A 15,044-nucleotide genomic window follows, 5' to 3' on the forward strand; every position below is an offset into this window, starting at 1 on the left:
AAGTCCTCTCCCTCACGGACCCGGACCAGCCAGCTCACAGCTTACTCTTCTCCGGCGCGCAGCACGCCCCCGCCGGTTCGGAGAAGGCCAGCTTGCTGACCCTGTCGGTCGCGTCCAGGACCCCCTTGTTCCCGGCGGCGACCTGGCTCGGGGTGCTGCAGTAGCTGGGCGGCACGTCGAGGACGGGGTTGCTGGCGAAGAAGTTGCGCGGCCGCAGCAGCAGCGTGATGTCCTCCTTCGGCATCACGGGGAAGTCTTCCGGGGACGGGATGTGCGTGACGCCAAAGGTGTGCCAGAGGACGATGTCCTCCTGCTCGATGCTCTCGGAGCCGTCGCCGATCCACTCGGGGAGGCCGCGCGAGGGCTCGCCCGAGGTCTGCGGGACGTGGCGGCCCGCGGGCCAGAGCTCGTCGTCGCGATCTATGGGGGCATTTCGGTTAGGTATATTTGTCTTTGACTCCTGGGACTGTGCATGAGGGAAAGAGAAAGGTAGCCGGGGGGGGGGGGGGGGGGGGACGCAAGGTTGACTTACACTTTGTGACGTGGACCGCATGCCTCGCGAACCCGGCGCGCTTCCACACGAGGGAACCCTCCTTGGGTAGCAGGCCCGGCACCTCCCTGCTGACGAGCTTGTACGACACCGGCTTGCCGCTGTAGGGGTGCAGCTTGTCCGTGTTGGCGATCTCCCAGGTGCGGCTCGTGGAGGCGTCGTAGTCGGTGCGGGCCTTGCCCGTGGTGTCGAGCTTGGTTCGGCGCGCGTAGAAGGCGTTGCCGTAGAAGTTCTCCGGGGAGCCGACGGGCGCGTCGGACGCCACGGTGTCGACGGCGAAGACGGTGTTGCGCGGCCCGTCGACGTTGGCGTCGACGCGCAGGCAGAAGAGGTGCTGGTGGTTGTGCGCGTTGACGCCCGGGTACACCTGCGTGCCCCAGCCCTTTGTGTCCTCGCCGGGGTTGATCGAGTAAGTGTTTAGGATTCCCGTCAGCTTCACCTCTGGCTGGATTGTTCCGTCTTGCTGAAAAGGGAGAAGAGGACTAATGTTAGTTCTCGTCTGTCTCGCGTGAAAGAGGGGGGGGGGGGAAGACGTACGTGGAAGACCCATTGGATGACGTATTCGTAGTTGGCGGCGGTGAAGATCTGCTGGATGACGAGCTTGCGGCCGCGCGTGACAATCACCGAGTCGTCCCGGAAGTCGCTGTGCTTGAAGAGGATGCCGCTGTCCTCCTCGTGGATGCAGATGGCGTTCTTGATGGTGCGCACGCCGCCGGCGCGGGTCGGGAAATCGGCGTCGAGGTAGTGGATCTCGCCCTTGCAGTCGCAGCCCAGCGATAGGCTGTTGGTCATGTAGCCGGCGCCGTACTCGCCCAGGTCGAAGGCGTGCTTGCGCTGGTGGGGGTGCTCCGGGTTGCCGTAGGGCACGACCATCTCGGCCAGCGACAGGCGGTAGAAGACGGGCCGCACGTTGCCCTTGTCGTTGAAGGTGATGTTGCTGAGGACGATGCCCTCGCGGTAGTTGAAGCCGATGTGGAAGCGCCAGTTCTGCCACTCGATCTCGCGCCCGGACATCTTGAACGAGACGCCCTGCGGCTGGGTGATGTTGATGGGCTTCAGGTCGCGGCGGTAGCCGCCCTGCCGCTCGACGGCGGCCGGGTGGTAGTCAATGGGCGCGGCCTTGCTGAGCGGGCGGCGGACGGTGGGCACGTCGATGGCGACGATGGCCTGCTTGTCGGCGTCGTAGATGGGGCAGAAGTCGAGCGGGTACTGGTACTGGCAGGTGTCCGGGTCCGGGCGGTAGTACATGAGGGCCTGCTGGAGACGGACGGTGTTGCCGTGGCGCTCGTCGTAGCCAATGGTCCACGGGTCGCAGTAGACCTTGTGCATGTCGGAGGCGGGGATCCCGGAGATCTCGCACTGCTCTATGACCTTGGGGTCGGTGCGGCAGATGTGTTCGACGATCTGCAGCTCTTCCATTGTGATCTGGGAGGGGAGGTTGGTCAGTCGTCCGGCGGCGGGATCGCGGGAATTCGCAAGGGAGGGTGGAGAAACTCACGATCGGCTGCACACCCTCCATGAGCTCCCACTTGGTGATTGCGCCAGAGGCGATATCAACGAGACCATCGTAGACCTTGCCGCCCTTGGCGATCACCACAATGTCGGCAATGCGGCGCGGGAGGGGCGTCGTGGAGGGTGAGGCGAGCCATCTGGTCAACTCGGCCTTGCGGGGCTCGTGGAGGGAGACGACGTTGAAGAAGACCTCGCCGTGTGCCTTCGTGACGACGGCAATGGCCTTTTCGATCTCGGCCGACGAGAGGGGGTCTAGGGGATGCGGTGGTGCCATTGTGGGAATGTACGGTTGTGGTGTGTGATTTCCGGACAAGTGACCGGCTTTGGGAAATCAAGAAGATGAGAACTGAGGAACATCAAGAGTTCGCAATTGGGGGTTGGGGGTTGTCGAGCTCTAGATAAAGCTTGCATCCCCGACAAGGCCTCTAAGCCAGACCGCGTAGATAGGCGCGCTCCATCTCATGCGGTGCGCCGATTCATCCGCCATGGACGACCGGCTCGGCGAGGCAGCTGGCAAAGACATACGGTGCGTCATTGCAATGACCAAAAGAGTGCCCGTATGCCCCAATGGGTTCAGGAAATCCATTGGAGGAGGTGGAGATGGACCAGGGGGATGGCATCTCCCAGGATATGATTTTGATAAGAGCTCGAGAGGAGCTTGGTGTTATCCAAGGTCGTATGGCTGCATGATCGAAGCTTCGGCGCGGTCTCGTTCGGTTGGACCCGATAAGGATGGTTTCGAACAGCTCGTGCATTAGCATGGATTCTGGCTGTAGCATCCCCGAGGAATCGCATCTGCTCAATGGCGGGGAGACGGTCAGACAAAGAGCGTGAGGTGGGGAGGGGGAAGGGCGAGACGAGGGGCTAGATGGGGAAAACCTAGACGATAAGCTCTGGCTGCTCCGGCTATCTTATCAGAAGCGGGGCTATATGGACCCACATTCCGGCACCGGAGACGGTGTGAAAGTGGGGCGGCCCGGGACCAGCATCCGACAAGCGGTATCGCTCTTGGCCACTCAGAAGATTCCGGGTAAAATTACCACTTCAGGTTTAGATTCGTTTTGCTCTCTCGCTCTCGTGCCAACACTCTGATGCTTCTATTTAACACCGATCACGGCAAGCAGTCTCCGCCTTGCTTTGAGTGAGCGAGTGCGACCATGCAAAAAAGAGCATGTTAGGGGCTGGAAGTGGAACGGTCCCTCCTGAGGAGCGTCTGGCGTCTTGAGTCTTTTCAGCTTTTCAATCAGTTCAATCTTTCCCTGCACCTTTCGGTTTTGTCAGTCGCCAGCAGCAAGTGAAAGACGGGGTTGCAGCATGCATGCATGCAAAGGCCGAACAATCGGCGTTAAGCATTGACAAGATGATGTCAGCAAAATTTCGGCCGGAAGTCGGTGACTGCATTTTGCTGCTCCATCCGTTAGCATCGTCAGCCACACCGTCTGACCTCCACGCTCTCTGTAGTTATACCCCTGCCTGACACCAGCCTCAATACGTCTCTACTTTCAGTCTGCCTGGGAACTTCTTTGTTGGTTGGCTTCAAGTTAAAGCCCTCGATCATCACTGCCACCGATACAGCCTCATCGTGCTCCTCTGGAAGACTGTTGTCTCTCCCAACGAGCGCACAACGCTGGCTTCTTTCCAACAGAAAACATCCCTGATATTGAATGACCTGGATCTCTACTACACACAGGATTGCATAGGATTTCTTCTCTTAAGATCTACGTCTCGGGTTGAGACCTCTCACACCCCTGCAAAATCTCAAGGAAGTTGACAACCAGTCATGGCCTCCTTTGCAACGCCCCTGCCGCAGTCAAGCCGGTCTGAGGTCCTCGAGTGGCGCTTCCCGAAACCGTACCATCAATACGTCCTGACTGGAAAATCACGAGCGGCATGGCATACCTCATTCGTCATACCTCAGCTCAACCTCCTCCTTGACGCGGGCCTCGTCGTCAACAACCTACGGCCCAAGCACATCTTTATCACGCACGGCCATGCCGACCACTGCTTGCTCATTCCTGCCTTCACCAAGCGGGAAGATCCGCCAGACGTCTTCTGTCCCGTTGAGATGAAGAAGGCCCTTGAAGACTTCATCCTGGCCAAGACGCTCCTCAACCGTGGCGGGCTGTACACGAGCGACGATGCAGAGTCGCTAGGGCTGCCGTTGGACGGCATGGGCATGGACGACGAGGGGCGCACAGAAGGTGAGAGGGCGTTTCTGGGAACCCACAAGACGACAGCCGTTAGGCACGGAGACGTCGTCCCGCTGCGGAGGCTGAAGGGCATGAACGCCATGGTGGTGCAGTGCGACCACAACGTGCCGAGCGTCGGCTACGTCTTTACGACGACGACTCACAAGTTGAGGCGCGAGTACACCGCCCTGCCCGGCCCGGAGCTGAAAAGCCTCCGGCTGTCGGGCGTGGAGCTGACGGCGCCCGTTACGACGCCCGTCTTCGCCTTTCTCGGCGACACCACGGCGTCGACGCTCGCCGCCGAGCCCGAGTGGCTGCGGCAGGGCATCCCCGTCGTCATCACCGAGTGCAGCTTTCTGTACGACGAGCATGACGCCCAGGCGGAGAAGACGAAGCACACCAAGTGGAAGGACCTCGAGAAGGTGGTGCGAAAGTGGCCGAAGACGACCTTCATCCTGACGCACTTCAGCATGCGGTATAGCAATAAAGACGTCGTGGACTTTTTTAAAGGCCTCGAGGACGCGCCGACGAATATTGTAGTTTGGGCGGATGGTCAGCCGGAGTGAGATGATCATTCAACTAGCATCATTAGACGAGCCACATTTCTAACGATAAGCGACGATTAAAAATAAATGTATAGACATATAAAACCCCTGTTGAAGTATTGGCGAATATGCGGCTTTTAGAGGATAGTGAGATATTGCACACAGTCCAAAACCCGACACAATGAGAAATGACCAAGCTCATGATACTCTGCTGAGCTGTTTACCACCTCAATGCCAGATCATCTCGGTTACATGAAGCTCTTTTCCACCTCGTTCCTCAACGCACCTGCAATCCCCTAAACACGTCGCCCATCGTCGCTTTCCACAAATCCACGAGGTAATTTGTCCTCGGTGCCCAGATACCCGTCCCGAACCTGGGAAACACCTTCATAGCATTCTGCAAGTAGGTAGAGTTGAGATTCACCGCCACGTGCCGCTTCATATTGAGGTTCTCGGGCTGCGGCGTCACCGATCTCACCCCCTTCGCGTCCATGGCTCGCCACAACCTGACCAGGTACGAGCTGGTCGCCTCAGCGCCCAACGTCCAGGAGGCGTTAGCGTACCCAAAAACATATGCCATGTTTGGGACATCCTGCAGCATGCAGGCCTTGTAGGAGTACTTTGTGCTCACGTCCACGGGGACGCCGTCGACGGATATCGAGATGGAGCCGGCGAAGCGTATCCTCAGCCCCGTCGCCGTGATGATGATGTCGGGCCTCAGGGTCGCTCCGCCTTTCAGAACGATCTCCGAGTCCGTCACCCTGTCGATGGCGTCCGTGACCACGTCGGATTTCCCTGACCGCAAGGCGGCGTAGAAGTCGGCGTCGGGACACACGCACAGCCGCTGGTCCCAGGGGTTGTAACGGGGTTTGAAGTGCGGGTCGACAGGCACGTTTGGCGGAAGCTGCATCTTTGCGGCGCCCACCAGGAGTCGTCGAGCGGCTTTTGGAAACTGCCGGCAATAGTAGTAGAGGAGGGTGCTCAAGATGAAATACTGTATCCGGAGAAATCGGGCCGTGAAGCTTCGCGGCAAGACAGACATGAAGAACTTGGACAACAGCCCCCTCCGGGACGGCATGCTGAAAATGTATCCCGGGCTTCTCTGGAGCATGGTGACATGGGCTGCATCTGTGGCGATATTGGGTAGCAAAGTGATCGCGGTGGCGCCGCTCCCGACGATGACAATGTTCTTGTTGCGATAGTCAAGGTCTTCCGGCCAGAACTGGGGGTGGATGACTTGGCCCTTGAAGTCCTGGATGCCGGGTATCTCCGCAGCCAAGGGTTCTTTGTAGTCGTAATATCCGGTGCCCAGAACGACGAAGCGAGCCGAAAATGTCTTGATCTTCTCGTCACCCGTCGTGACTTGCAGCACCCACCTGGAAGTGTCCGAGTCCCAATCCGCGGAGACGACCCGGTGTTGGTACCGGATGTGTCTGTCGATGCCATGCATCGATGCCGATTTCGCTAGGTACGAACAGATATCAGGGCCTTCAGCTAGTGGCTTATCGCCTTTCCACGGATTCCATGAGAACCCGAATGTGTAGATATCGGAGTCGGATCGGATACCGGGATACCGAAATAGATCCCATGTCCCTCCCAAGCGGGATCGTCCTTCCATAATAGCGTATGTGGCATTTGGCGGCCCATTTGTCTGTAGATAGTATGCTGTGTTGATGCCGGAAAGGCCTGCGCCCACGATGATGTAGTCAAATGTCTCGTCGGCAGCAGACGGACCGGTGTTCGAGATTGAGCCCATGATAGAGATGAGGAGGATGCCGCTTGTGTGCGTCCTTATGGTAAACTCGATGTAAAGATAAGCAAACAACAATTTGACAGCTCTAAAAAGCACGCGCGGGGCACCGTGCCTTTATTCGAATCATCATTAATATAATGGCATGTGCTGCAAACCGTTAAACTATTCATACCCGTCTTTACGCACCTTCGGATTCGGAACGTTAAATCCCCTCAACCAATGCGAGCCGAGGACACTTGCGTTTGAGTTTTCTATTTCAGGTCTCAGTATAAGCTTGCCGAGGTTGTTTGCCGATATGGGACGAAACTTCGAAACGCGATCGTCGCTTCTTTCGTCTTGGTACACTATGTATGCATGGGGCATCGCACTCGCTTCAGGCCCGTGGTCCGGCAGCGAATCCGACCAGCGAAGCGTGCACATCCTAGACACACTTGCCACACACTGTCCTACACAACGCGAAGCTCCACGATTGCCTCGGCTGATCGTCGTCGTAGATCGAGGTAAATGAGCCCACCAGTGGCCGTCCGAACGCCGCTCGGCCGCCTTGGAATCCCATGTGCAAGTCATGTGAGGCTGAAAGTATATTCTGACAGGAACACTCTTGAGCGACAATATAGATACCTAGGTTTATGAGTGGAAGAACTGCTAAATCAATGACATAGCATCATGACTCAAGTATCTACAATTGATATCGATGAATACCGTATCATAGGATTGAGATTGACTCTTGTCGTGATGCATATTGGTGCGGTTGACAATAGTAGCAACTGTTGGTCCACTTTGTCGTCACAGCTACCGAAACTCTTTGGGAAACGCAGAGTTCTTCTGCATGACCTGAGATCGGCTATCTAGCCCGGGGTCACGGGCATAACCCGCTCGGCTCAGGGTAGCGGGAATAACCCATCATTACCACTATTACAATCTTATTTACATAACTAGGGATAATATGCATTTCAACGAAGCAGTAAACTTACCAAGCCGTCGGGATGCAACCGTGTGTAGATGCCCAAGTCCGTACGCAGACGCATGCCTGAGCTCAAAAGGTGCTTCGTACTGAAAGAATGGCAGGGAAAAACTGCAGGAGTCAGGTATTCTGCCGATCTCATGGCTCAAAGGCTGGCTTAACCTTTCCATGGATTAAACTACGCACCGTCTTGACAGGATCGCGAACTTCTGCTGCATTATGCAAACATGGAGCAGGCGAATTAAAAAAGCAAATAGTGTTTATAAGAGAATGCATTATTTTTCATTACTGCAAAGGAGTGGTATTGTCCTCATTCCGTCTTCTCGGATGTGGCATCCTTCGCCGGTGCAAAGGTATCCCTCCCGTTCTAAAGACGACCAAAAGGGCCAAGACGTGCATATTCTATAATTATGATTAAAGAAACAATCAAAACCTAAACTCTGACGAAAAATGTCCAGACAGCCACAAAGGATTGGCGTGGAGATCTAGGCGCATACAATGTCCAGAAGCCCCTCGAGTTACCCACGAGGGGATCCGGCAATGGTAACCCTGTGATTGAAACTCCCGAGAGATTCGCTAAAGCTAGCTGTGTCCATCAATGGTGTCTAGAGTCTGGTCGGGTTGTTCAGTGTTGTTGGTAATAGAAGAAGAGTCAGGCTGAGTATGTAGGTCGCCGGCCTCTGGGTATATCCGTCTGTAAGTCATGATATAAAAGTACCGCAATGAGAGTAGAAGAGTTGACCGGATTTTCCTGTTCCATGGCTTTCATATTCATCCAATATGCGGCCTCTCAACTGGAACGTTCTTGTTATTCAATAGTGAAGTCCTCGTCTCAAAATGACATGGGAACTGCTATCGCCATTCCGACGATGCTGACTAGGAGTCCGAGCTTGGATTCTGATTGGCGCTCAGCAGCGTTTACTGGCGATGAAGTCGAGAACGGAGTGGTAGTAGGGGGCGGGTTCCATCCGTCACCGCCATTGCCTCCTTGCGTAGCCGATGCAGGAGAAAGTGATCCGCCACTTCCCGAAGGCGTTGCTGACGCCGTCGCCGGTGATGATCCGATGCCAGAGCCCGATATGGCGGAGACGAATGATCCAGAAACAGTTTGACCGCCGATCTGACCTGCTCCGGCACAACCGCATACTTGACGATGGTTAGCTACACCTCTAGAAAGTAAATCAAAGCATCGTCGTCAATCTACGGCCAAGAAGAATGGGTGTTACGATGAGATGAAAAGGAAAACAGATGAGGCGAGGCAAGCCTACCAGATGATGCTCCGTTGATGACGGCCTGGAATGATGCGGCCGGGCATCCCGTCGCGACACAGGGTTCAATGGCAGCATAAAGAGCCGCTTCTTTCCCACATTGACAAGAGAAGTCGAGACTGTCGCAGCCCACAAATGAAGCGCCCTCCATGAAACAGCTCTGGGCGCAGGACGGGATCGCGGTAACCGCCACGCTTGCGCAGTTGTCTGCCGCCGCGGCACCGCCCAGAAGCAGCGCTACGCCGGCGACGACGCCAATGATGTCCCTCATGATGATGTTTCTTGGTTTAGTACTCAGGAGTAGGTGGATGAGCGACTGGGATTCGAATAGATCGGGAAATGGTGAAACGAGAAACGCTTCAAGGGGTCTTCGTGGACATGGAGATGGAGCATCCAATTCGTTCCGGGAAGTACAGAGGCATGCAGGAGGAAAAGATAACAAGCTTAATTATTTTGCTGGATAGGCCAAAGGAAAACCACACGCAGCAGAGGGTGAGAGCGGGAAAGGGGTCATAGGAACCAGGAGTCACATCGCTTTCCCTCACCCTTGATCTAGACTTAATACTAGCTAAGCTCCTTTTTGCCCTCTCAGCTGGACCTCACAGTTCAGCTAGCCACCTCGGCATCCAGGAAAATTCACCATATTGTACTTATGACATGTGCCCTTCTAGCCGACAGCTTGTCGGCATGAAATCATGGTCCTGTTAAGCCATATGGGGAAGATCACCGCGAATACGACACTAGTTGGAGAGATACCACCCACATCTCACCGGAATTCCAGTCGACGTTTGCTCTCCAATTAGTCAATATCTCGGCCGGTCTTTCCCCATCCTCGTTTCCCCGCAATTACACCCGGGATGTTCGGGCGCTGCTTGCCGGTATGGGGAAAGGCGCGGGGAAAGTGACAGGGATATCAAGGGTGGATGATGCTGATCCTTGGCCATGATGCTACCGCAGGTACTCTACTGTCAAGCTTTTTGGTGTGGACGAATTGTTTGTCCGATGTGACCGTAGATGGACGGCTTTCCATTCAAGTGTCGGACGCCGGTCAGACCAGGAAGGGCTTTCTTACCAGGCGAGGGGCAGCAGGGAGTGGGGTTCGAAACCTGCTGATGTGATTCGACCTGCAGGTTCTTGACCACAAGGTGGTGGCGCTCGTAGAGAGGACCGATTTTGCCTAGAAATACAAGCGACCGATATGTGATTGTGCTCGGATTTGGTTCCCAGCTCGTATTGACGGGGTGGTGACTTGAATAGCGACATTTTCTGGCGTGCCAATCAAATCCACACGAAGCCTCTTAGCCTTCGCTGAGCTTTGGACTCGTGGCAGGAGACGCACCAAGAGTTTAGTCACTCTGTTGGTTGCTAGTGGTAGCCCTCGCCAATACTGGCCTTCGTAACCAATTACTCGTGTCAAGCGCGAGGACACTAAAATCGTCCTGAAGACAATGTGTGAATAGCTCGTGTGGGGTTGGATACCATCATCCCACTTAGCAAGAGCCACAACGAGCCTAAAACTATGAAGACTAAGGGATCTCGGATTTTCTATTGGGCAGTTGATAAATGAAAGGTGTGATTGCGACAGTGTTGAGAAGTATGGAAAGTTCAACGCGGGAGTATGATTCATCATTGATGATTCTACTCGGAGTCCCACGAGTTGAAGTCCATTCCCGTTGGAGAATGTTGGCCGTTAATGTTTTATCGAACCCACATGTATAGTGATTTGGACAACATGATTCCATCTGAGAACGATCATTTGCTGTCTGGTGACTCGTGACTTACAATATTGGCTCGTGGTCCAGGATTCCTTCTCGACCACTCGTCCTAGATACCAATGACTCGCCTATGACTGTCGTATGCAAGTTCAATCGCCGGTGTGTTCCATGGATCCCATCAGCCATGTCTCTTGCCAATATGGACTACTGGAACCTTACGGAGTGTCCTAGTCACTCGCTTTTATATTATAATTCATGTACTGAGTTTTTCCATTGAGCTTTTGTATCATGGTCTCAGCTACAGATCTCTGCTCCTCTTAGTCATCATCCCGTTTGGGCTGTTACATCATTATGAGTTATGCAATTGGATAATTTATACTGCACTTGATAGTCTACGATCCAGCGCAGTCAAGAAGCTCGATACGGCGTGGAACTGCTTATGTTGCAATGCCTGAGAACGCCAGCTACCGCCGATAGCGGAGCTCATATTCTATAATCCGCGGCGGTGGTTATCTTGCTTTTCAACCAGGCAGCCCACCGTAGCTTCTTTTCTTACACATAACAGAAACCACTGAAGCCCTTCATTCGTCACCACTACGACCCATGTCACTACACTGGAGATATCAGTAGTTTTTGCTAACACATAATATCTTGATTGACGAAAATACACCACTATACTAGCAAGTATGCCGCAATTAACGCCAGCACAACCACGCTTTATCCGTAGCCCTAGCCTTCCACAAGACTACCTTCCATTCACTGAGCATTCAGAGACTCTGGTGCAGGAAGCGTTAGTACACATCCTTGTCGAGACTCCTCCCCGAGAACTCTATACACGTGACGAATGTCGTGGTCTCTTCCGTGGTCCAACGGCGCTAGCATACTTGCTACTTAGGATACACGCTGTATATCCCGCCATGAGAATTCATGGGCAATCTCTTCAGCATTGGGTTGATTCTTACATGGCCCCTCAGCGCACCGGAGGCAATTCGGCCCCGTGCGGCCTCGCGTGTGAAAGTGCGGGGTACTATGCTGTGAAGACCATATTAGACGAAACGGAAGCACCAAAATTCCGCGAAGAGCTAGAAAGACTTGTTGAGGAAGACAACCATCCCTATGAGCTTCTTTTTGGGTTCGCCGGACTACTCTATATGGTTCGCGCTGTAGAACTTTCGGTGAGTGCCCTGATGGTACGTTTTGCATATGAAAACGAGCTGATCGGTTTCGCCAGAGACCAGAAACAGCCTCTCTTCTGGCCACTGCCAAAGCCCGAATTATAGAAAGGATTCTAGGCGCAGGGCCGGGTTGGACCTGGCGTGGAAAACGCTACATTGGTGCCGTGCACGGTGACGTCGGTATCTTGACTCAGCTTCTTCTGACAGATTCGAAGTTGGCAAAGAAATCTATGGTGCGGAATTCCCTGCAGAGGCTCCTGAGCTTACAGCACCAAAGCGGAAACTGGCCCACAGAAGACACTGATCATGGCTACCATGAGCTCGTGCAATTCTGTCACGGCGCGCCTGGTTTCGTTTCATCGCTTTTGCAGATTGGACAGTTTTTTCCAGACATGAATGAGCAAATTGAAAACGCAATTGCGTTGGGCAGAAGGTGCATTTGGCAGCAAGGCTTGTTAAAAAAAGAACCTTGCCTGTGTCACGGTCTTTTGGGCAATTCTTTGTAAGTCTTTCTGCGATATGAATCTTGGTTCCAGTATGCTTACCAGTTCGACAGCGGACTCCCCTCTGGTACGGAAAGGAATCATTTTCTGGCATGGTCCTTGCCATCAAAAGTTGAAGAAGAACGTCAACGGGATGGGTTGAATTTCTCGCCAGAGGACGGCAAGCGGATGTGCATCTGGTTCAATTATTGGCCAAGTGCAGCTTGGACGTGGACAGTTTGTGAGGCAGATGCTCCAGGAGTCATTCTGTACAGCGATGTTTAGTCGTTCAATCCGGAGTGGATACAACAATAACTCTTTGCTTTATTGACAGTCTTGTTGGTCAAAATAGTAACTCGAGACAGCCGATTCATTGCCCCAAATGTTCCAAATGTTGAAGGATCATTAATGGGTTTCAGTGTTTGTGCCATTTGTTCCTACAAAGAGAAGCGCTTGCAACGCCCAATCCCAAGTCTACGGATCAGCTGCATGTTTCGGAACTCGAACTCAAGACATGTTCCTGGGCTGGTTTAGGAATTCTCTCTCGATGGATTTGCTCACTGATTTTCATTACTATCTAAACGTTATCTAAATCGCGGGGAACGCCGCGTGATTTGGTGGGCGGGCTGAAAAGTTCACCACCACTGTCGTCGTTACTGGTCCGCCTGGGGCGTGGTCTTTAACGATCTGCAGTCGTTCTTCCGGCGGCATGCTTGACATCGAAATGTCGGACGTGCAAGGTGTCGTACCGCTGTTAGTCCTGCTGTACGCAATTTCGAACTCCCTCTCGACCATAATCATTTCGGGTGCCTGAGTCGAAAGACTCAATCCCCTCCCCGCCTCCACGTCACTGAATCCATACCAAGTTTTGCCTTGCGATCCGGTTGATGTTCGAGAAGCAGTGACGCTTGGGGACGAAGCTAGAGTTGACAAATGGTCCGGGAAGTGATGATCGATCAGGGGTTGGAGTGCCGGGATGCACGCCGCAATGATAACAACATTGGCCTCGAGACTGTGATACATCGTCAGCAAAACTGCGGAGAACTTGTTGATGAAAGCCAGGAGTCTCCAAGTTACTTCTGTTTTGCTTCATCAAGGGTAACGATGTCATCTTACCTTGTCCAAATGATAAGGTCTGCGGAGTCATCTGGACACCCGTGTAAGCAAGCGCCAAGTTGATCGGGATGTGTTAGCAAGGAAGGGCACTTACAGGTGAAATCAGGACTGCCAAGAGACTTCAGTCTCGTGCATTTGAAAATTGCTGTAAGTAGTGCTCTGTCAAGTTATGTCAGTCCATGTTAATTCCGACAGCATGGAAAATCTGTGCTATGCAGACATACAAAACACCTAATACCAGGGAAATTGCCAACGCAAGTCGTTTTCTTCGAGTTACTTTCAGCCTCCGAACAGCCAATGCAGCGTAAATAGCAAGGTACCCGTTCGTGGCAGCCGAGATAGCTATTTTGAGTTGTTAATGCTGAATGGCGGAATTGCTACAACTTCCAGTATTGGCTTACCACTGGTGGATATGGAATACGCAACCGCCCTTTCAGGGCCAAGACACGCCGTCTTGGTGAATGTTATATGCACCACTGACTCTTGCGGGCATTTCGCATAAAGCCCAATGACATTTCCCAGTAGTCCAGTGACACACAACAACACCATTATCCAGAGAAAAAACCGATGAAGTCGGTTTGGTTGAAGAAGTCGATTGACCAGGGCTACTATGGCAACCTTCGGAAGCGCCAGGGCAATAATTCCAAAGGCAAATGACATCACTTGCCACCGCAATGCTTCCTCTTTTTGCGCATCTGTGAGAAGGGCAACATGTTTGCCATGTCCCATCGAGACAGCCTTAAGCGTGGTACCGGTCGTTGTCCATCCCGATGCCTGTCAAGTTTGGATCATTAAAACCGTGGCATGTAATACAGGAGTCTGTGGGGTTCATACCACTGCCAAAAGTAGAATCCCGTCGTCGTATTGGATCCGTCTTTGTACCCATCCCTTGACAAGTAGTCTCGCAAAGGCAAACAGTGTAGAAATGATCGTTATTGGTACCAGCGATCCCACAACGACTGAGCCTATGCTATGATGATCCACAGTGTCGGAAATGTCGGAAGTGTCGGCATTAGGCGGCAGTGTGGGGAATGACAGTATTGTCGATCTGGCTATTGCTTTGTACAGCATGTACATCATACGCGCTGACGCAGAGAGGTGTTATTGACAATATGTGGTCATGATACACTGTACGGAGTGAGGTTGCTTGCAGGACAAATTGTCTGAATAGAGCACTGGAAGAATCTTGGATTTGGATTTCCGGGGAGGGGTAAGATGAGGATGTTGGCTACTTGGATCGTGTCTCATTCGCCAAAGAGCATGGAACCAAGACAGCAAGACTAAGCCTCTGCTTCAAGCATAGTGTTCCGTAGCTACCAGCATGGCTGGGGTCTGAGAGCGTGTTGAGTTTGCCTTCATCTGATTTTGTGGTTGGGTGAAGGAAACATGAAACTATCCGGCAAGTGGGGTCCCTGGAATAGGAACAAACTCTCCAACCAAAGGGAACATTCAATGAACTACAAAGGGCTGTGGCACACCATTTGCAAACGGAATTCAGCCGAGGAACCCGAAGTAGCGGGATAGTCATGGATTGAGATAACCTAGTTAAAGAGGTCAGTGAGTCACGTAGGCCACGGGATATGACTGAGCCCAAGTGAGGTACTAGGCTGATTGCGACCGCGCTACGGAGCGATTGAAGGTGCTCCGCCCGGTTGCGGAAGCGCCCATGAGTGTTAGCTTGGCAGAGGTGCCGATTAAATAGTCATCATAGGTCAAAAGTGTTTCTTCCATTGTATATTAGTTAGAACCAGCCCGACACCGTTTCGGGATAGGGA

The 15,044-nt window shown here is 53.3% G+C and overlaps 6 protein-coding genes across 6 annotated transcripts; 2 read left to right on the forward strand and 4 right to left on the reverse strand.

Annotated features, from left to right (window-relative positions):
• Positions 1–34: 34 nt before the first annotated feature.
• On the reverse strand, positions 35–2,336 carry LY79DRAFT_579925 (copper amine oxidase; the record flags this gene model as incomplete). The annotated part of the gene is made up of 4 exons (XM_060560060.1): positions 35–420; positions 533–1,013; positions 1,088–1,975; positions 2,049–2,336. 4 exons carry the CDS (start codon positions 2,334–2,336, stop codon positions 35–37), a joined length of 2,043 nt encoding a protein of 680 aa, XP_060413941.1.
• Positions 2,337–3,346: 1,010 nt separating this feature from the next.
• Positions 3,347–5,038, forward strand: LY79DRAFT_554686 (beta-lactamase-like protein). The gene has a single exon (XM_060557866.1). It carries the CDS (start codon positions 3,843–3,845, stop codon positions 4,815–4,817), a length of 975 nt encoding a protein of 324 aa, XP_060413942.1. The 5' UTR covers positions 3,347–3,842; the 3' UTR covers positions 4,818–5,038.
• A 30-nt stretch (positions 5,039–5,068) lies between these two features.
• On the reverse strand, positions 5,069–7,037 carry LY79DRAFT_607469 (uncharacterized protein). The gene has a single exon (XM_060561893.1). It carries the CDS (start codon positions 6,550–6,552, stop codon positions 5,074–5,076), a length of 1,479 nt encoding a protein of 492 aa, XP_060413943.1. The 5' UTR covers positions 6,553–7,037; the 3' UTR covers positions 5,069–5,073.
• Positions 7,038–8,345: 1,308 nt separating this feature from the next.
• On the reverse strand, positions 8,346–9,052 carry LY79DRAFT_515885 (uncharacterized protein; the record flags this gene model as incomplete). The annotated part of the gene is made up of 2 exons (XM_060554765.1): positions 8,346–8,659; positions 8,782–9,052. 2 exons carry the CDS (start codon positions 9,050–9,052, stop codon positions 8,346–8,348), a joined length of 585 nt encoding a protein of 194 aa, XP_060413944.1.
• A 1,934-nt stretch (positions 9,053–10,986) lies between these two features.
• Positions 10,987–12,566, forward strand: LY79DRAFT_554692 (abscisic acid ABA receptor). The gene is made up of 3 exons (XM_060557867.1): positions 10,987–11,671; positions 11,728–12,173; positions 12,228–12,566. The coding sequence occupies exons 1-3, from the start codon at positions 11,183–11,185 to the stop codon at positions 12,436–12,438; spliced, it is 1,146 nt and encodes a 381-aa protein (XP_060413945.1). The 5' UTR covers positions 10,987–11,182; the 3' UTR covers positions 12,439–12,566.
• A 131-nt stretch (positions 12,567–12,697) lies between these two features.
• LY79DRAFT_554695 (uncharacterized protein) lies at positions 12,698–14,806 on the reverse strand. The gene is made up of 6 exons (XM_060557868.1): positions 14,104–14,806; positions 13,671–14,043; positions 13,494–13,611; positions 13,364–13,428; positions 13,270–13,300; positions 12,698–13,165 (listed from the first exon to the last, which is right to left on the reverse strand). Exons 1-6 carry the CDS (start codon positions 14,347–14,349, stop codon positions 12,742–12,744), a joined length of 1,257 nt encoding a protein of 418 aa, XP_060413946.1. The 5' UTR covers positions 14,350–14,806; the 3' UTR covers positions 12,698–12,741.
• Positions 14,807–15,044: the final 238 nt, after the last annotated feature.

This window comes from Colletotrichum navitas (assembly GCF_030913465.1).
Source record: "Colletotrichum navitas strain CBS 125086 chromosome Unknown LY79scaffold_31, whole genome shotgun sequence".
NCBI classification, from domain to species: domain Eukaryota; kingdom Fungi; phylum Ascomycota; class Sordariomycetes; order Glomerellales; family Glomerellaceae; genus Colletotrichum; species Colletotrichum navitas.

Coding starts and splice junctions, on each gene's coding strand:
- LY79DRAFT_554686 (XM_060557866.1), top strand. CDS start 3,843: ATGGCCTCCTTTGCAACGCCCCTGCCGCAGTCAAGCCGGTCTGAGGTC.
- LY79DRAFT_607469 (XM_060561893.1), bottom strand. CDS start 6,552: ATGGGCTCAATCTCGAACACCGGTCCGTCTGCTGCCGACGAGACATTT.
- LY79DRAFT_554692 (XM_060557867.1), top strand. CDS start 11,183: ATGCCGCAATTAACGCCAGCACAACCACGCTTTATCCGTAGCCCTAGC. Junction 11,672..11,727: donor TTCGCGCTGTAGAACTTTCG/GTGAGTGCCCTG, acceptor CGGTTTCGCCAG/AGACCAGAAACAGCCTCTCT. Junction 12,174..12,227: donor GGTCTTTTGGGCAATTCTTT/GTAAGTCTTTCT, acceptor CCAGTTCGACAG/CGGACTCCCCTCTGGTACGG.
- LY79DRAFT_554695 (XM_060557868.1), bottom strand. CDS start 14,349: ATGATGTACATGCTGTACAAAGCAATAGCCAGATCGACAATACTGTCA. Junction 13,612..13,670: donor GTATTCCATATCCACCAGTG/GTAAGCCAATAC, acceptor AACTCAAAATAG/CTATCTCGGCTGCCACGAAC. Junction 13,301..13,363: donor TGGCAGTCCTGATTTCACCT/GTAAGTGCCCTT, acceptor ACGGGTGTCCAG/ATGACTCCGCAGACCTTATC.